At 42.5% G+C, this 21,327-nt stretch overlaps 1 protein-coding gene across 4 annotated transcripts in view; it reads right to left on the bottom strand.

Moving 5' to 3' along the window:
• Positions 1 to 21,327, bottom strand: part of DOCK11 (dedicator of cytokinesis 11) — a 194,327-nt gene that overhangs the window by 108,065 nt on the left and 64,935 nt on the right. For all 4 annotated transcript variants that reach the window (XM_049704674.1, XM_049704675.1, XM_049704672.1 and 1 more), the window contains exons 12-20: positions 20,495 to 20,707; positions 15,072 to 15,194; positions 13,484 to 13,566; positions 9,967 to 10,089; positions 9,694 to 9,770; positions 6,890 to 7,074; positions 6,736 to 6,801; positions 4,331 to 4,423; positions 2,190 to 2,313 (exon numbers count right to left, since the gene is read on the bottom strand). In XM_049704674.1, coding sequence (XP_049560631.1) covers positions 2,190 to 2,313; positions 4,331 to 4,423; positions 6,736 to 6,801; positions 6,890 to 7,074; positions 9,694 to 9,770; positions 9,967 to 10,089; positions 13,484 to 13,566; positions 15,072 to 15,194; positions 20,495 to 20,707 — 1,087 coding nt within the window. The remainder of the gene's footprint in view (positions 1 to 2,189; positions 2,314 to 4,330; positions 4,424 to 6,735; positions 6,802 to 6,889; positions 7,075 to 9,693; positions 9,771 to 9,966; positions 10,090 to 13,483; positions 13,567 to 15,071; positions 15,195 to 20,494; positions 20,708 to 21,327) is intronic.

The following is a 21,327-nucleotide window of genomic DNA, read 5'->3' as shown; positions in this document are numbered from 1 at the left end:
TTACCACTGCAACAAAAAGAATAAAATATCTAGGAATAAACCTACCTATGGAGACAAAAGACCTGTATGCAGAAAACTATAAGAACTGATGAAAGAAATTAAAAATGATACAAACAGATGGAGAGATATACCATGTTCCTGGATTGGAAGAATCAACACTGTGAAAATGACTCTACTACCCAAAGCAATCTATAGATTCAATGCAATCCCTATCAAACTACCACTGGCATTTTTCATAGAACTAGAACCAAAAATGTCACAATTTGTATGGAAACACAAAAGACCCCGAATAGCCAAAGCAATCTTGAGAACGAAAAACGGAGCTGGAGGAAGCAGGCTCCCTGACTTGAGACTATACTAGAAAGCTACAGTAGTCAAGACAGTATGGTACTGCCACAAAAACAGAAATATAGATCAATGGAACAGGATAGAAAGCCCAGAGATAAACCCACGCACATATGGTCACCTTATCTTTGATAAAGGAGGCAGGAATGTACTGTGGAGAAAAGACAGCCTCTTCAATAAGTGGTCCTGGGAAAACTGGACAGGTACATGTAAAAGAATGAAATTAGAACACTCCCTAACACCATACACTAAAATAAACTCAAAACGGATTAAAGACCTAAATGTAAGGCCAGAAACTATCAAACTCTTAGAGGAAACCATAGGCAGAACACTCTATGACCTAAATCACAGCAAGATCCTTTTTGACCCACCTCCTAGAGAAATGGAAGTAAAAACAAAAATAAACAAATGGGACCTAACGAAACTTAAAAGCTTTTGCACAGCAAAGGAAACCATAAACACGGCCAAAAGACAACCCTCAGAATGGGAGAAATTATTTGCAAATGAAGCAACTGCCAAAGGATTAATCTCCAAAATTTACAAGCAGCTCATGCAGCTCAATATCAAAAAAGCAAACAACCCAATCCAAAAATGCGCAGAAGACCTAAATAGACATTTCTCCAAAGAAGATATACAGATAGCCAACAAACACATGAAAGAATGCTCAACATCATTAATCATTAGAGAAATGCAAATCAAAACTACAATGAGATATCATCTCACCCCGGCCAGAATGGCTATCATCAAAACACCTGCAAACAATAAATGCTGGAGAGGGTGTGGAGAAAAGGGAACCCTCTTGCACTGTTGGTGGGAATGTAAATTGATACAGCCACTAGGGAGAACACTATGGAGGTTCCTCAAAAAACTAAAAATAGAACTACCATATGACCCAGCAGTCCCACTACTGGGATTACATATACCCTGAGAAAACCATAATTCAAAAAGAGTCATGTACCACAATGTTCATTGCAGCTCTATTTACAATAGCCAGAACATGGAAGCAACCTAAGTGTCCATCAACAGATGAATGGGTAAAGAAGATGTGGCACATATATACAATGGAATATTACTCAGCCATAAAAAGAGGGAAGAGATATGGGGATATATGTATATGTATAACTGAGTCACTTTGTTATAAAGCAGAAACTAACACACCATTGTAAAGCAATTATACTGCAATAAAGATGTTAAAAAAATAAAAAATAAAAATAATTAATTAAATAAATAAAATAAAGATTGGTCCAGGCTAGCTTGGATCTGAATCCCAGGGCGTGCTGATACTGATATAGTGGGAGTGGCACAGGCCATGTTCTTAGGGCCTCCTATGTTCTCCCAAGGATGCTTCCCATCGGCCTATCGAAAGCCTTGCTGAATGAGACCATGACTGGAGCTTTACTACGAAAGCTTATTCAAGTTCCTTAAACCTGTCCTCCTCTCACTAGAACCCCAATCTCCCTCAGGTTCAAAAACGCCCATGGCTCTGGGCTCATGTCCCTCTTCTCAGTGAGCAGAACTGGAAAATTCTGGTTGCTGGGCTATTCTACGTGAAAGAAATGACAAAAACACTGCATCATAATATGGGTTTCTCTCTGAGAGGGGCAATATTACTTTACGTTGCCTATGGTAGCCTAAGTACACTGGCAAGCATTTGGACATGACGTTGGGTAGAAATAATGATAAAACGAACATATAATTCATCTTTCACCAATGAACTTTTAACTCAGAAATGTACTTTTTGGTGAGGGGAAGTGGTCTGTACCTCGATGAAAAGAGGTTATATATAGCCAAGACAACTCCATTTCAAATAGCTCTAGAGAGAGACATTTAAAGAGCACACGTACCTGGAGTTTCAACTGTATCCTGCTTTTTGGTTGTTCCCTTTGTGTTAATTTCACAGCTTACATGATAAAAAGTGAATAGCAAATGATGTTTTTGATGCAGGTGAATGGGAAGCTCAATTTTAATCTGAAATGAAAGCAAAATTACACATAGCGTTTTGTTTTCATTGTCAAGCTGGACTGTCAGACCTTTAGCTCTGTTTCATCATACTTTTCCAATGACATACTTTTCTAAATCACAAGCCAAGTGGTCAAATAATAGATATGATTTAAATATATTCCAAATGCTTTTCTGGTCAGTTTCACAGTTTGACAACAATATTCTCTTGGGTTGTGAGGGCTGATTTATTACTTTTGCTGAAGAGTCCAGTGGATTCTCCTGGATTCAACTTTGCAGCAGGTTTTCTGAAACACTGGATCAAAACCACATCCTTACAGCCCAGGGATACTCTGTAACTCAATGTAAGTCAGTGAATGCAATCCATCTACAATGTGCATTGAATTTGAAAGGCTGCTTTTTTCGAAATCACTGCCCTCCTCTGCATGAAGAAAAAATTAAGCCTTTACAAATAAACATGCAAAAAGTCACTGTGGTATTACGGGATCCACAAATTACAGTTTATATAAATTTCTTTAGAAGAAGAACACAACCTTACTCTTGAATAAATAAAAAGTATCGTCCTGACACACGAATTTAATACTAAAAATTAATACTTTAAAACAAGCATTGCAAGTACTTTTCCAGTCAGAACCCAACTGCCTGTTTGTAATGCCTCCTGGGAAGTATATGGGAGAGAGATTACAGATTTAATTGATTTAACACACATACGTGGACTTGCACAGGAACACACGCAAACACACACACGCTCACACTCACTTTCCTGGTTAATATATAGTGAATGCTTGAAAAGTCCATTTCCTAAAGATAATGTGGACTGCTTACTTACATGAACAAGTTTTCTCTAGTGACTGACATTGGTTATAGAGAGGGATGTATTAAACAGCTTGGTGATGGGACATCTGGCCTAATTATCATTCACACAAGGCATGGTTTTGGTGTTATAACTAATTTCTGTTGTAGGTATATTTCACCACAGAATATGCCTATTCACAGCATCCAGACCATCTGGGTATCTAATGCTCTGCTGCACATCAATATGGACATACTCCCTCCCTGGGTGGCGAAAATGCAAAGTCCCACTACCCTCCTCTCCATCCCCGGAGAAAGTAGGGGCACTGGACTGAGAAGGAATGAGTGAGCCTCGGGCTGGGGTTTAAGGCCTCCATACAACAGCAGCTGGGCCTGGGGAAATCAGGAGAGCAGGGGGGATGGTTTCAGACCAAGCCAGGGATGGAGACGTGGAACCTGAGAAGCAGAAACAGCAGAGCTTCTGGCCTGGGATACGCATCCGGGTTCCATGGAGACACGTAGCCCTCAAAAGCAGTCTGCGGATTTGGATAAGCCAACTACACATAGACGAGAAGAGGCTGTGACAGAGACACTAAGAGAGACACTGGAAAGGACACAGAGACATAGAGCTAGAGAAGTGGGAAGAAGGAAAGAGGTAGGGACAGGGTCAGAAAGGCAGACTGAGCAAGGGCGCTCGGAGGCCGGGAGACCGCGCCAGCCCCCTCTGTCTACATTGCGCTGAGGCATTCAGTGCAGCCAATGGGATTCTGGGGACCCAGCCATGCCACTGTGTCTCTCGGAGCATTTCACTTACAGAGAGGCTGCACCCTCCCACGCAGGACCACAGGAAGAAAGAGCTAAAAGGGCCTGCAGAAAATCCCTTCTAAATTTCTTATTTTAAAGCTTTGGAAATGGAGACTCAGAAAGAGGAAGTGACTTGCTCAAGGTCACGGAGCCAGTTGTTGTCAAAGTAAGGGCTAGAGTCCCCGTTCCAGTGTGGTGTCTGTTTCCTACGTTATCTCAGGCCAGAGCCCCTTCAATTTGTGGGCCAATCTTCCACTGTCACCAAAGGGCACCAAGCAGGCAGTGGCCCCTCGTTCTGATGTGACATTTTCTATTTTCATGGGACAAAACATTCAGCGAGTGAAAGTGCAGACACAATATTGGAAATGAGTCAAAGAGAAAAAGAAGAGCCACCACTGGGTTTTGTAAACGTCCAAATAACGCGCTTTACCTCATCATAGAACTCTGGATTTTGGTTGTGATGCGAGACAACAGCGTAAGCGTTTGCGGTAAAAACAGGCCCCGCAGGTTTTCCATAAATACACTGCAAAACAAGGAAACAGCGTCACCACCCTCGATGTCACTCTTTAAACACGATGCTAGGGAACCACAAACAGTTAGAGGCATCTGTGAGCCCAGGGTCACGGCCAAGCCCACCCAGCTCTCACCATGAACCTGTAAATTCCAAATCATTTACAGTCACTCCAGACACCACCCCAGACATCGCCTTACTTGGCTGCGTGAATGCTTCTGAATTTCCGGCCATCTGAGAAATATAATTCCAACCTAGCTGACAGTAAGAGGCTGAACACTTCTCATCATTTGGAAGGGAAACACTCTCCAGCCAGGCCTGGAAAGCTGACTTCTCTCGTGCTATTTGCACTTCGTAGTACGAGAAGCTCCCCCTCAGTCGGCCAGCAACATTTGCTGAATGCTCGCTGTGCAGTGGGGTAAGGCGAGGAGTTAACAAAATAGAACCAACAGCAGATCCCTTCCTAGCCTCGAGGAATTAGAAGCTGAATGTCCATTAAGCTACAGACTAGCTTACTGTTCTCTCACCTTATGAGCCACAGTTTAAGAGTCACCAGCTTGCTGTTACACCAATAAAATTAATGGAAGGCTTTCTATGGTTCCAGGGAAAGATCCGATTTCATTTCTAGTGTGAGCTTTTCAGTTCCATAGGCCTAATAAGTTCAAGGATGAAAATATGGAGTCACTGTGCCAAGGTCCTAACTGCCTCACTCGGGTACTTCGGAGCTGGCCTCCGGGCCAGCTGAGAAATGAAAGTGACACTCCACGTGAGTGCAACGCCAGCTCTCCTTAAATATGGTCATGGAGGCAATTTGCAGGCACTGCGGAGAGGTAACCTAAGAATCTTTAAGTATACAAAAAGGATATCGGATGAATGGCTAAAGAAGACGTGGCCCATATATACGATGGAATATTACTCAGCCATAAAAAGAAACGAAATTGAGTTATTTGTAGTGAGGTGGATGGACCTAGAGTCTGTCATACAGAGTGAAGTAAGTCAGAAAGAGAAAGACAAATACCGTATGCTAACACATATATATGGAATCTAAGAAAAAAAAATGTCATGAAGAGCCTAGGGGTAAGACGGGAATAAAGACACAGACCTACTGGAGAATGGACTTGAGGACACGGGAAGGGGCAAGGGTCAGCTGGGACAAAGTGAGTGGCATGGACATATATACACTACCAAACGTAAAATAGATAGCTAGTGGGAAGTAGCCGCATAGCACAGGGAGATCAGCTCGGTGCTTTGTGACCACCTAGAGGGGTGGGATAGGGAGGGTGGGAGGGAGGGAGACGCAAGAGGGAAGAGATATGGGGATATATGTATAAGTATAGCTGATTCACTCTGTTATAAAGCAGAAACTAACACACCATTGTAAAGCAATTATACTCCAATAAAGATGTTAAAAAAAAAAGGATACCGCATGGGGGCGAAGAAAATGTTATTCTCATCTCCACTGAAGGAAGAATCAGAGAACATACACCTCATTTGAGCCAGCTAATTCTTAATTTAACCTAGCTTTCTCTGTGAAAAAACTCTCTTTTCAAGGGTCAGAGCTATTAACCATTCAATGACTTAACTGGGGCTATTCCAGCCTCTTTCCCAAGGTGGTTTAAGTGGAAGATTTGCCATCCATCTGTCTGATTTAGGCTCAAGCTAGAGAAGTTGGGAAGCCAGATAAACACTCTGTGATGGCTAGACGGTCTGACTTCTCTCTCAGGCCTCTGATTAATGGGCTATGGGCTAAAGGGCCAAAAGTAAAAAGCGGCTATAAAGAGTGAAAATGTGAGGGCACTGTGAAGTGACAGGTATTTAAGGCTTGCGGTAGCAGAGAATGCTGAGATGCTTTTCGTGGATCACTAATTCAAGTTTGGAGGTACCATTTGGCCAGCCACAGACTAGAAGTCATATCTCAGATCAAAGCAGTTATGCTGTGCTTCTGTCAGCTCGAAGCCCGTTCAGGTTTCAAGGAGAAAGGAGTTTAAACTCCCCTGATGGTACCGTTATAAGCTGTCAGGTCACGAGAAAACGACCTTGTGACTGGGCATTGGAGCAATGCAAAATCAAAGTGGGGCAAAGGCAAAAATCTGGCATATGAAGCTTGCCCATTTTTAAAGTTATATATGCTCCTAACTCAGTTTGTTATTTCTTAGTATTTAACGCATTCTTAACGTGTAAGAGTAGAGAAGACGATATAACATTTGTCGCATTAGTACATTTTCTTCGACATTTAAACACATTAAACTTAGCATACAGAACTACCGAGAACCAAAATCTCTATCTCTACTAAAAATGCATGCTTAACAATATCACAAACAAACCTTTACAGCGCTAGCATCACTTTCATCCGAATCCCGGAATTCCACACAGACCGCGATGTTCCTTGCCTAAAATGATTCATCATTCAAAATGAGTGACAAAACAAAATTATAAATAACATTTTACACCCCAAAATGTATAGTTTACACTGTGTACCTTGGCAAATGTTTTCTGGCTATCGTATTTTAACTGCAAGGGATATACATATAGATGGTTTTTGTAAACGGTAAATGGATAACAATATTTTGTCATGTCTGGAACAAACTCTTCAACTTCCACAGTAATATTTTGACAATTCTTTTCAAAAGGCTTCAGGGGCACATATGAAGACGTAATACAGTCTGTAGCGGAAAAAAGAACAGGCAAAGAGGTGACAATCATTAACACATTCCTGCATTTATAAAAATATACATGATTTGTGTTCTCAAAGAGCAGTTTAACAAATAGAATTCTTAGTGACTGACAAAAAGTTATACAAGCACTTTAAGGACCCAGAAGAACAAGTAGGAGTAAGTAGCCTGATGCTGGTTTTAGTGAAACCCTTCAAACCAGACGTGGATTGCTATTTCATTCTCAACGTAGAGTGATTTGCCAAAGATAACACATCATAATTTTGACAAATTTAAACTCTGCAAAGAAATCCATTACATTTTTCCTCCTGTGACTGCAATTTAGCTTTCACTGCAAATTTCTATTGGTATCAGGGAAGTAACAGTAAATTTATGCCAATTAGCTCATGGCTAGTCACTCTTAAAAAGTTAACTTGGTGCAGGTGCAAATTTTCACTTAAGAAATAATGGCAGCCTTTTGAAACTACAAATCTTATGATGTGTTACCAATAATAAATTCAATCCTCCCGAAAGTGGAAAACACAAAGCCTCAGAGAGGTGTAGCAGCAGCACATGTTATTGAGGTAGCCCCTTGTAGTAAAGGTTATTCATACACTTAAGGGGCTCTAAGACTGCTGGTCCTTGCTGCAGAGCAATACTGATGGAGGAGGAAGACCCCGGAGAGTCAGACCTGAGGACACAATATTTTTCGTTGGGTTTGGCTTTCTATTATAGCGATACTTACAACAGAATATCTGGAGGTATAGAGTAAAGGTACAAAGAAACAAGTGATCATTTCACTACCCAGAGATAACTACTACTAATATTTTGGCATTATTTTCTTCTAGTCTTCTTCCTATGCATGTTTTATATAACAACACAAAAATCCCACTGTATACAGAACTTTATCCTGTTTTTTTTTTTTTGGCGTTTTATCTGATGTCTTATTTCATGAATTCTTTGTAAACGTCATTTTTCATAGCTGCATAAAGTTTCATGGTACCTGGATACCATAACTGCCTTAACCACACTGACAGTGTTGGGCTCTGGTTGTTTCCAAATCCCCCCACCCCACATAAACAACACTGCAAAGAACACCTTTATGCATAAACTCCTGTCTACACTTCAAATTATTTCTTTAGGAAAAAAATAAGCCATTGTACTCTTAGATGTCTTAAAATGTCAATTGCCACTCTCCTACTTCAATCTTTTCGTGACTTCTCATGGTACCTGGAATGAAATTCAGTCTTTTAAGGAGTTACCATGGTCTTTACAATTCTCTACATGACGTGATTTTTCCTACTTCTCCTACTTCATCTCCTACTCTCCCTCGTGCCCGTCACACACTACACTAGAGCCACATTGGCTCCGTTTCTGTCCATACAAACCAAGCTAGCTCCCACCTCAAGGTCTTTACATATGGGACACCCTCAGAGCAGAATGTACAGTCACAATCACCACATGCTGGCGGGGTCACATGGTGAGCCTTCACTGGCCACCCTTTTTAAAGCAGCCTGCCCAACCACAGACTGAAATTATTCATTTATTCGTTTTCTTGTTTAATGTCTGTCATTCATTCTAGACTGTAATCTCCATACTTTCAAAGCATCTGGTAAGTATTCAATAAAGTTTACTCAATAAATGCTTATTCGGTGAATAAATGGCTAGACAGAATCTCAGAAATGGAATGCCTTAGTTACGGACATTCATGGATATCTACTGCCAAATTGTATTCCTACTCGTGATGGGGGACGGTGCCTGGCCAAAACCTAGCCAGCATTCGACAGTTCCACTTCATTTTTGTAAATCTGACAGATGAACAAAAACATCCCAATGCTTAAATGTTTACCTTTGTGTTAGTGGCATAATTACTGAGATTGGACATTTTAAAAAGATTCACAAGTCATTTTATTTCCTGCAAATTGTCTTTTGTGTCTCCTGAGATCATAGATTCTTTAGACAAGAAAAGAGATTCTCCTCCTTTTGGATCCCTTCGTTGATGAAACTTATCCAAGGCAAAAGGAGCAGCAACTCACTGGAGCACACTCACAACATCATATATAATACATGAAACAGCACCTGATAAAATCAACTCAATTCACTTCCTAGTCTGTAACTATTTACCATGTGTCCTGGGTTGAACAGTGTCCCACCCAAATTCATGTCCACTAGAAGCTCAGAATGTGACCTTATTTGGAAATAGGGTCTTGGCAGATGTAATTAGCTAGGAGGATGAGATCATAATGGATTAAGGTGGGCCCTAAACCCAATGACTGGTGTTCTTAATAGAAGGCCATGTGAGGACAGAGGCAGAGATTGGAGTGATGCAACTACAAGCAAAGGATGCCAAGGAGAGCCAGCAGCCACTAGAAGCTAGAAGAGGCGAGGAATGCTTCTTCCTTAGAGCATTCAGAGGGAGCACGGCCCTGCTGACATCTTGATTTTGACCTCTAGCCTCTAGAACCACAGAACAAATTTGCGTTTTAAGCCACCCAGTTTGTAATACTTTCTTCCAGCAGCCCTAGGAAACTAATACACCATGTAAACCTCAAGAAAAACACTGAGAAGATAAAAACCTGAGATTCAAGCATAATAGCTCTGCAGGCTTATTTGCAATATGTAAGTTCTTACTTGATAAATCCACAGGAGCACATTCTACTGTGATGTTTAGCTGCCCAGGAATAATCTGCAATTTGGTCTTCTCTGGCCTAGATGTAAAATAAGAATATTTGATACTTAAAAATATGATTAAGAAGTGCATTGGTTACACTTTATCCAAACGCTTCCAAAATCCAAATGCTCCGAAGCATTTGATTTTTCCCATATATGACTCGCGTGCAGAATTTGAAGGAATTATAATTCATCTATTATACTGATCTACTGCAGTAACTCCCAAACACTTACTTCTTGTATTCTGAGAGCAACTTGAGAATGTCTTCGTTTGAAAGCTTGCTACTGTCTTGTTTATACAAAGGAGAAAATCTCCCATCCAGGTCCAGAGAACCTTGAATATCTTTGAAAATGGGTCTAAAACAGGAACAGAAGGGGTTTTTTAACTCCAAAGTATTGATAAATTAAGATAAAATAGTGGTGGTGGGAGTAGAAAAGGGTGAAACTATCTTGGAACATAATTCGGCAGCTTCTCCCGAAGTTAAGCATACACCTACCCTCTGATCCTGCAATTCCACTCCTAGGCATATTTCCACATGGTACTTGACCGTTCACAGCAGATTTATTTGTTATAGCCCCAAACTGGCAACCACCCAGATATTCATCAACAGGTGAATAAACAAATCGTGGTATATTCTTACAATGGAATACTACTCAAAATGAACAACTGATACAACATTATGGATGAAACTCAAAAACAGATTGAGCACAAGAAACCAAATGCCGGGGCTTCCCTGGTGGCACAGTGGTTGAGAGTCCGCCTGCCGATGCAGGGGACACGGGTTCGTGCCCCGGTCCGGGAGGATCCCACATGCCGCGGAGCGGCTGGGCCCGTGGGCCATGGCCGCTGGGCCTGCGTTGTCCGGAGCCTGTGCTCCGCAACGGGAGAGGCCACAACAGTGAGAGGCCCGTGTAGCGCAAAAAAAAAAAACAAATGCAAGGGACTTCTCTGGTGGTCCAGTGGTTAACACTTCTCCTTCCAATACAGGGAGTGCGGGTTCCATCCCTGGTTGGGGAGCTAAGATCCCACATGCCTCGTGGCCAAAAAACCAAAACATGAAACAGAAGCAATATTGTAACAAATTCCATAAAGACTTTAAAAATGGTCCACATCCAAAAAAAAGTCTTAAAAAAAAAAACCAAATGCAAGAGTACATACTGCATGATTCCACTTATATGACAGTCTAGAATAGGTAAACGTCATCTAAGGTCGGTGGTTGCCTGGGTGTGGGTGGGATGGCTGACTGGACAGGAATATGAGGAAACTCTCTGGAGTGACAGACATGTTCTATATCTTGGTTGGGGTGGTAGTTTTATGACTGTAAATATCTGTGAAAATTCATCAAGTTGGACATATAAAATGTGAATTTTAACCAAAGGTAAATTATCTCTCAATAAAGTTGATAAAAATTGAATTAGATATTTAAGATCAATTTATAGAGTCTACAATATAAATGTAAAGTTTCCAATATGAATTGGAATTATTCCCTCCCCCTCCCCTTCTTCCATTTTTCAAGCAGCTCTTTTACTGCTAAATCGGGAAGTAATGTACAAGCACCCAACACACTGGAAGCAGCTACGGCCAGAAGCACAATTCCCCCGGCAGAACCACTGAAAATGTGGTTATAGGCATTAACTATTGTTCCTACTTCTAAGCATACCTCCTTTATTTTCAGTAAACAGGGGTTTATCACACATCTTTTAAATACCCCAGCCAAGCCTTTAGAGTGAGTTCCTGCTACTGCTGACAACCAAAATAATTCAGGCAGAAAGAAACAGCATAATTCCACATCAGAACTGAGGATCACAGCGTCTAACTTTGAAGATTTTAAAATTTATTTTTCTACTGGCAAATCAGCATCAAGCAGCTACTGCTATGGCCTGAAGGGGGGCGGGGGGGCAGTGTGCCACAGGTGTCCAGCGTGGGCTCTGAACTCAGATGCCATGAGCGCTGAGCCCTACTCACACACATGCCATGGGAACTTGGGCAAGGATTTTTTTTTTTATTTCAGTGACTCAATTTCCTCATCTCTAAGATGGGGGAGAATACTACCCACCTCTTTTTTTGAGGGGGGTATGTATGTATGTGTGTATGTATGTATTTATTTGTTTGTTTGTTTGGCTGTGCCGGGTCTTAGTTGTGGCATGCAGGATCTTCGCTGCCGCGTGCAGGATCTTTAGTTGCGGCATGCGGGATCTAGTTCCCTGACCAGGGATCGAACCCGGGACCCCTGCATTGGGAGCGCAGAGTCTTACCCACTGGAGCACCAGGGAAGTCCCAATACCCACCTCTTAAGGAAGTATACATTAAACACTCAGATCTCTGCCTTATACACTGAGCACTTAATCCCTATAAATAATAACAGCAGCAGCAGCTGGAGCATCACTAAGTACGCTTATATTTACAGGCCGTATTTCACCTTCTATAATGCCTAAATATACCACCCTCCACTACTCTTTGCCCTTGACCTATCCTTGGCTATCATTCTTACCAGTCTGCAAAACAAGGACAAGGTGCCTTTTCATCTACCAACATACAATGCATTTTGAGACCTTCCCCCAAATGAAATGATTATAAATAGTGACAGAAGACTTAATTAACTTAGAATCTCCTGTCCTTATGCTACTCCTCAGCACCCACTGAACATAACTGATTGAATTATTCAGAACATGGTGCCCTTTCCCCAGAAGTTCCAGTGAGCTGTACAGGCTGTACCACAAACAAGCCAGTGAACTTGTACTTCAAAGGGGGAATAAGCAAGAAGCACGTTTTAAGTCATCACTGTAGGTAGACTTGCAAGATCTGGAGAAAAAACATGTAACCCACCATCAGATATGTGGTATGGATAATACACTTCCTAATAGACTACCCCTGAAGGGGTTGCCAAATTTGTCATCAGAAAGCAAGAAAATCTATTAAGTAATTACACACTTGCACTTAACAGCATTCTTTGCCTTCTCATTTTTAGTATGTTTTTCAGAATTACTCTATGATGGCTTTTCAAAGCATAAACCCAGCCAACTCTGAAACAGTGGGCACACTGTACATAATTCACTACAATTTCTGGTTTTCTGGGGAAAAATTCCATCACTTTAGCAAATAAGCTCTGCTTTAAAATGCAATAAAATTAAGTGGTGTCAGTCAGATCAGTAACCCAAGCCAAAGAAAATTTCCCTGAAGCAAGACATTTGAAAAAGTGAAAGGTCTTTGAGGCACAGCAAATTCTAAGAGAAAGAATTCTTATATCCTGTTACAGACTGAATGTTTGTATCGTTCCCCCCACCCAGCCCCATGCCGCCAAAGTTCATTTGTTGAAATCTAATCCCCAAGGTGATACTTGGAGGTAGGGCCTTTGGGAGGTGATTCGGTCATGAGGATGGAGACCTCATAAATGGGATTAGTGCCCTTATAAGAGGCCAGAGAGCTAGCCCGCCCTCGTTCCACCATGTGAGGATACAAGGAGAAGTTGGTTATCTAAAACCTGGAAGACAGTCCTCACCAGAACCCAACCATGCTGGCACCCTGATCTCGGAATTCTAACCTCTGGGTATGAAATAAATGTCTGTTGTTTAAGCCATCCAGACTATAATAATTCATTATAGCAGTCCGAATGAACGAGACACATCCCAAGTGTCCCAAGATGTAACTGGCTTGTCAGAAACAGACTTCCAAATGCTACTGGGGAAGACGACAGCCCTCAACTTTACATGTGAGCGTGAATAGATGGGTCAGGATTATATATGTACAAACCTGGCAGCCCAAGCAAAGGGCATTCTGTATTGTCCAAGGCGGCTACACACTTGCTTAGCTGTCCTGTGCACCTTCTGGGCTGTCTAAGGGCAGAAATAAGAAGACAAGATCATATTTGTTCAAACTACCAGGGACTCACCCAGAAAAATAATTGCCCCAACTCACTGATATAAAACATCAAAATCTAGGAAAACAATATATAGAAATAGCTACAGGTAAAACACAACACACATCAGTCACCCACTTTCCAAGATGAAAGTATTTCCTAAAGGTTCTGTGTTTTCTCATCAACAAAGCCCTCATCGAGATATCAGAAGACAGACAAAATAGATGTAGGGCATGTTTTGCACCAAAGACCACTACTGGGAAAATTTAAGCAGTTGTAATGTGTATTTCCTTTCACAACGTGAGCAGGCAGACACTCATCATTCTTGGGAGAAGTTTGTTCTAGGTACTGCTGACCTTTTTACTCCCAAGATAAAAGCCAAATGACCAAGAATCAATGCAATTAGTTTAGCGTGGGCAGGAATTGCTGTTTGCACAGGCACTGGGAGATGGCAAAGGAGATGAACTGCCTATAGAGTCTAAACAGGCTGTGAAAATGCTGGCTGTATGCTCACCCCTAGGGATACAGAATGCTAGAGGCTTTTATCTATACTGTTCAGAGTTTCTTTTCCCACACATTAGTCACAGGTCTCCTCAGCATCTCCCACTTAATAAACACTATTTGGACACACAGCTAAATGCTACAAATAGCAGATCGACTCTTACAAATACTCAGCAGCTGGAGTGCCGCTAGTGAACTGTGCCACAAATGCTTTCCCTCTCTGGGCCTCACTTTTCTCATTTATAAAATGAGACGAGAGAATTAGATCAATAATTTCCAAAGGTTTGGAATTCATGATCCAGAAATTGGGATGAGTCTATGGCTCGCCGACTTTGAAGGCTGCCATTTAAAGCCCTTGGATGGTAAAAAAAAAAACAATCCCCGCCATTTCATACGCCAGCGTTTCAGGAAAGACAGACAGGTGTAATGTCTAAAAGGTAGGAAGGGCAAAAGTCTCAGAATAAAGGACAGCCCTTCGAATAAAATACATTGAAGTTTCATGAATGGCTCACTATCTTGTCTTTCTTTTCTCATTTCATCACAGATAGGAGTAAATTTGAGTACAGACTGGCATTTGGAAACTGCAGGACTGGGTCATTTTTATCCTCCCAGCTCTGACATTCTAAGCCCGTATTGCAGGGCTGGGAGTAAAGAAAGGGTAGCTATTGCCAAGGATACGGTATCAATGAACAGGTGTTGCCTAAAAGCCTTTAGCTCTTACTTCGATAAACAAGCAAAAATCAGATCGTCGTGTAAAAAGGACATAAAGGAAAAGGGGGAAAAGTCACGTTCAAGCCTTAGCATGCACACTCACATAGTGAACAACGTTTTCAGAAAATACTGCATGCTGCGAGAACGTTGCGGGATTTTTTTGTTTTTTGTTTTCTTTTGGGAGGAATCATTGATGATACCATTTAAAATACCAATAAAAGGCAAATTCTACAACAGGCTGAAATGCTCACAAATGATCTTTATAAATACCTTTGCCGGGTCGGAATTTTTGACGTAGGGTTCCGCACAGTGCGTGATGTTTCCCTGGAGCACCTTTTCAATTCTCGCGACCAGGAAAATTTCAGGATGTGGATTCGTCACTGAGAAAATTCCCTGGAAAAAATTCCTCCCGTTAGACTTTTCTTGAATGTAACCTCATATATACAGTTGTTTGGTTAGTGATTCCTAGTGGTGTGTTTAGCACAGAATGTTGATATTCAACATAGGATCATGTCCAGGGCCCTGGCAATAGATAGCATTTCCTTTCATACAGCTTCATACAGTCTCCCAGGCTCCCAATGCTCCTTTCAAAATGGATTTTCTATTTTGTCACCAATTTCACGTGTATTATTGGTCCACAAAGCACAGGTGTCACCCTGGCTGCTTAGCCTCTTGTGTTCGGCGGTGTTTGCGAGGTGCGTCCTTAGGCCTTATCAGTACGGCGTGTATTGTTTGGCTTAAGCGGCATGTGCAAAAATAGCGTGCATTTCTGAAGTGGAACCGGATATGCATTTTTAAACGTAACTGCCTGCAACTCCAGGGCAATTCACTCACACTTAACTACTACTGATGGTAGCTAAGAAGGAAGAAAATACTTTATTGCTCTGTATAACATAAAAACTGAATCATCCTATAGAAACCATTCCTTTGTTGCAGTTAAAGAGCGCTGGTGCTCTCAACGTAAAGGTAGAGGACAGAGGATCCGAAACTCCTTTTGTTCCCAAACACTTTATCTCAGGTACTAATGTAGATGCAACCCAAGTTCCATGAGTTTTCTTTGAGGGCATGTGGAACAAGCATATCATCTCCTGTTCCAGTTCAGCTCCTTCCAAATATAATGTCTTCCAAATGGCCTGTTAGTTGGTTATGTCCGTTGCTTAAAGAAGCACCACACAAATGAATTCAAGTGTAAAAATCCATCACTGGGACTCCACCAAGTTTTATTTTTCTGCTTGGTATATTACCAACTGTGTTAAGATAGTGTGTTCCAGTTTTCAAAGCATTTCAGACACGGTAGCTCCTCTGTTCCAGAAAGAACCCTCTGAGGTAGACAGGAAAGGAGAGAAAACCAAGGGTAGGACGCTAAGTAATTCCCCCAAATCCAGCAGCTTCTAAGGGTCCCGGATTATGGCTGATTTAGCTTTGAATTCCCAAGCAGCAAGCATGGAAGAAAGTGGTTAAAAACTGTTCGGGGAGTCAAATCTCCTGGGTTCAAATGCTGACCCCACCATTTATGGGTTTAGGCAAGTCGTATCCTCTCTACATCTCAGATTGCCCATCTATGAAATGGGGGATGATGAGAGTAAGAGCGCTTTCGTAATCTTCTTGAGTGGATTAAATGAAGTAATGCACATTAGGTACCTGGTTATTGCCAGAGTAACCCAAAGCATCCCAAGATCACAGAACTTGATTTTTGGTTCTGCCAGGAGCGTTCTGCCCGAGCTGTGACATGCAGCTGGCAGACTGCTAGAGCGGCTCCTGCAGAAGGTATGCTGAGCAGTGCACCCTGAGTGCAATCTCATGCTTTCTGATTGTCACATGACTGTGCTAGAGAGTTTTCGTGCACCATCTCCCTCAGTCTTCATAAAAACCCTTGAACGCAAGCACTACGATATACACATTTTACAGATTAAGAAACTGAGGCTTAGAGACGTTCACGCAGTAAGTGGGTGAAGATTGCAGCCAGGGCTTCCAGACGATACACAGCCTCTCAGCCTCTTGACCTAGGCTTCCAACATCTCACGCGATACAGCTTGACGAGAACAGTAACACCAATTACTGCCATGGCTAACATTCACTGAGCGCCTATTGTTCCCCATGCCCAGTACTCCAGCTGTTCCCCCACACAGCCATTTCCCCACACTGATGCGAGCAACGAATATTATCATTTAAAAGGATTTGACAACTGATAAGAGGAAGCTGCTTTCACTCGTTTATCTGTTATCACTGTTACTACTGCTCTTAATAGCAGCCACGTCTTACTGAGCCAACTCGGCGGGCCTGGTACAGGGCCGAGTGCTTTCTAGGGACAGCACACGTTGTCTGAGCCTCACAGTCACCCTGGATGCAGGTACTATGGTTACCTCCAGTTTACAGATGAGGATGCCGAGGCACAGAGATGCTCACTGTTCAAGCGACCAGGATTCCGGTCCAGGGGGAGACTCTCTGCAGCTGCGTCGCCTTTTGTCCCACCAGCTTCGAGCTCGCCCCCGTCCCCGGAACACAGAAGGGTAACCAGAGAGCACCCAGGAATCCTGTGTGGGCTGGGAGTCCGGCTCTTTAGGACAAGGCCTCTGGCCCTTCCCTCCTGTCCCACCAAGGAGGCATGGATGGGCCTGCCCCCGCCGGAGGGTGACTCTCACCCACTCCACTGCCCCCTCCCTCTAAAGAATGGGCCAGGTCCCCCCAGCCCAGTCCGCAGCACTTAGCCCCCAGAGCACGGCAGGGCATGTGACGGCAGAGTGCCCCCTTTTCACTAGTGCCCAACACCTGCTGCCCCCCAGCGGGGAGCCCACAAGCCACAGGTCAGTCTGGGGGACACGGGGGACTGAGCTGGGTCAGGGCATCTGGGAAGGAACTGCCAGGCAGCTGAGAGTGAAGTAACTGGTCACAGTGGCAGGAAGGCAAAACTACTCAACGGACCCAGCTTCCTCCTTTTCCTGTGGTCACCTTGTTGCTCCAAGGAGCAGATGGGGAGGGCCTAGAACGGCCCGCAAGCCCCCACTGTCCACCAAGCCCTGGAGTGGCCTCTTTCTACAGATCATGCCACCCCTCGAACAGCCTTGGTGGAGGTGACGGGGTTGCCAGACAGCCCTTTCCAGGAATGCTGGGGAACCAGGCTGTTTCCCCGTCTCTAGGGTGACAGGGAAGCAGTGCAGTAGAGGGGGGAATGCTCCTCATCTCAGTAGCTCTGTGACCTTGAGTAAGCCACCTGACTGCTCTGTGCCTCAGTTTCCTCATCTATAAAATGGGAATAGGAATAGGACCTACCTACTTTACTGGGGGTGTGGTAAGAATTAAATGACTTTATACAGATAAAGTACCTAGAGAAATACGGGGAAAAAAACTGCTGAAAAAAATCTGATGAGCTGAGATTAGCGTTCAGACCTGCTAACATCCAGTCTCTCCCTACACAGTACTGCATCCCAGTCCTAAATGGGAGGAAGATGAAGAAAAAGCCTTCTTCAAAAGAAAATGTCCAAATATTGGAGCAAATGGCCGCTTCCTGGTATCTTTAGTTGATCTGGAACAAGGGTGCAAAATGATAAAGCCATCTGAGGCCGCTGCCGATTCCTCTGAAGCCTCTCTCACGTCCCACATCTTCTATGCAGTCTTCTAAGGCAACTCCTGACCCTTGACCCCTCCTCACATTCCAAACTCCTCCACTCCCATTGTGTGATACAAGTCAGCACTTAATTACATACTGCCTAATGTTGTTGACTGAGGTCTTTCAAACAGACCTAGGCTCAAATCCCACCTTCACCACTACCAGCCATGTCATGACGGGGAGCTTACTTAGCCTCCCTGATCAGCAGTTTCCTCATCTGCAAAACAGCAATAATTATCCTATTTCACAAGACAATGGTGTTTACGTGAGACACCAATGGAAAATTCTGGCACACAAGAGACATGCAAAAAATGCTGATTTTCTTCCTGACCTAGGTTATAGGTGGGATGACCCTGAAACCACAATTTAAACTTCTTGTATTGAACAGACAGCTGAGCACACTGAACTAATGCAGCAAATACATCATTGGCTTAGAAGGACTTATTTGACACTGTGTGGAAAATTTTAAACATATAATTCAATAGCAGGTTCTCAAATACTTGTAATACTGTCTTGCTCAATCTCTCTTTTAGAAGCATAGGCCGTCACAGTGGAACGTTCAAGTATGTGACAACCACAGTCTGAGTAACAAACTAAGAGGATGTAAGGGAATGAGGAGCAACATGGGGAAAAACGACCACAGGTCCACAGCCCAGAGGCAAGTGACAGCACATGTCAAGTCCCCTACCATTGGGCAATCTGTATCAATGAGCATAATCTTTGACCCTGAAAACCCCAATGCTTGAAATTTATTCTAAGGAGATAATTCAACAAGTGAGCGAACACGTAAGCACAAGGATGTAATAATGCAGTGTTCTTTATGATATCCCCAAATTAGAAATATCCTAATGAGCTAAATCAGTGGAATAACAGATTAGCCTTTAATAAGAATGTGACTGATCCAGATAGTGATACAGGGTGATAAACATGATGCTGAATAAATACAGTAGGTATAAACCAGCACGACTATGATACAGTCTGTATAAGAGTATACATAATGTGTATGTGTTTATATATACACAACAGAGACATCCAGAAAGATGTTTGCCAAAATGTTAATAGTTATCGTCTATAGGTGCTGATTTTTACTTTCTTCTTTATTACTTTTTCTATTGTTCGAATTTTCTACATGATAATGTATTTATTTTTACAATCAGAAGAAAAAGGAACATTTTTATTTAGGGTAAAAGAAATCTCATTACAATGCGAGCTGCTTTGTTCTGCTTCTTCCCACTTTAATTCTCTGCCACACTCTAGTTTCCTTTCAGTTGCAAAAGTCTAGAAGGCAGACCATCAATTCTGCTCTGCCTAACCTCTTATGGCGTCCAGTCTGGTCAGAGGTCAAAATGCCAGGGAACTGTTAGGCTCCTTCCAAAGGGCATTCTTTGCCTCAGATAGGATAGGGGAGCGTAGCATTACAGCTGTGACACAAGAACTCCTTGAATAAAGAGAGTTTATGCTCCATTAAAACTACCTACTCAGGGGCTTCCTTGGTGGCGCAGTGGTTGAGAGTCCGCCTGCCGATGCAGGGGACACAGGTTCGTGCCCCGGTCCGGGAAGATCCCACATGCCGCAGAGCGGCTGGGCCCGTGAGCCATGGCCGCTGAGCCTGCGCGTCCAGAGCCTGTGCTCCGCAACGGGAGAGGCCACAACAGTGAGAGGCCCGCGTACCACAAAAAAAAAACAACAGAAAACTACCTACTCAGAATGGGAATGGGAGTTAAGAGGGGAAGGTTATTGTAGGGTCAACTTTTTCTTCAAAGAAACGAGTCTTACAGGTACTTATTGCCTTGCTCAAAAGTATGCACAGGGGTACAGGGGTGTGTCTGTGTCATCTGCATTCCATCTCACAAAATACTTCCTTTGAGATTCACATCACGGTCTCACTTCACCAGTGTATTATTAGCATATTTGCTGGTTTCCTTTTTTTCCCCTCCAACTTCAGTCACCAGAAAAACATCTATACACAGATCCTACAAGAGATGGAATGCCCATGAAAACACTGACCTGAAACTATGAAGGAACCCAAGGGTGTTTCTGTTTCTTATTCTGAATGGGCTACCAAGGCTAAAAGATCATTCCTTACCTGCCTTATGTAGCGTAACTGAGATTCAGCAATTCCATGAATGAAAGACTCCGGTGAAGAACCTCTTGAGTTTCCATCACTAGCCAGTTGGGTTGAAGGGCTCCACAGCATTTCACGGACAGATGCGGGATTCAGGTCTACGTGGAAGTCAGCTGAAATCTTACAATTGTTCTTCACATCAAATAAGGCAAGATTTATAAAAAAGGGTTCAACCTGGGAATGAAAACCATTACGTTTTTAAACTATGACTTTCATTTTAGGTGGGGTGAGGGGAGGGACACAAATTACAAAATAATTTTTTTTAATTCCTCTGAGTTCAACATTTAGCTAAAATTGCATTGTGGCTCATTTGCATATAAGAAAGAGCATTCTAAATAACAGACTATCAAGTTTTAACTTCTGTCAGGTATAATTTCACAAGCTATAAATTTTTTAAAATGATGTGTAGAAATCAGAAGCCACATTTAAAGAACTTCAACTGTTCTATGAATAAATTTTAATTCTCCATAGGCTTATTGAAATTACCCCAAAATAATGCCGGTATTACAGAGCAGAAATAAATCTTCCCTTTTGCTATGTTACAGCTTATTGGATTATACATTTAATAAGAGCTAATATCAGTGAACATCCAATTACTTGACAAAAGCTTTGCTCCATCAGCAATTTTGGAAGACATGATTCCTCTCCACAGATGGCATTTGAAAGCTGGTCACAAAGAGAAATTTCATGCCAGATGGCATAAAGATTAACCCTTTACACACCGAAAGTCTGCTAGTGCATCTCAGCTACTTTGTTAGAGAATAAATCATCACTGTGGATATTTCTCAAAGACA

The sequence above is a fragment of the Orcinus orca genome, chromosome X (assembly GCF_937001465.1).
Source record: "Orcinus orca chromosome X, mOrcOrc1.1, whole genome shotgun sequence".
Lineage (NCBI taxonomy): Eukaryota > Metazoa > Chordata > Mammalia > Artiodactyla > Delphinidae > Orcinus > Orcinus orca.
Note: the sequence above shows the minus strand (reverse complement) of the source record. Positions and strands in the feature narration are given on the sequence as shown.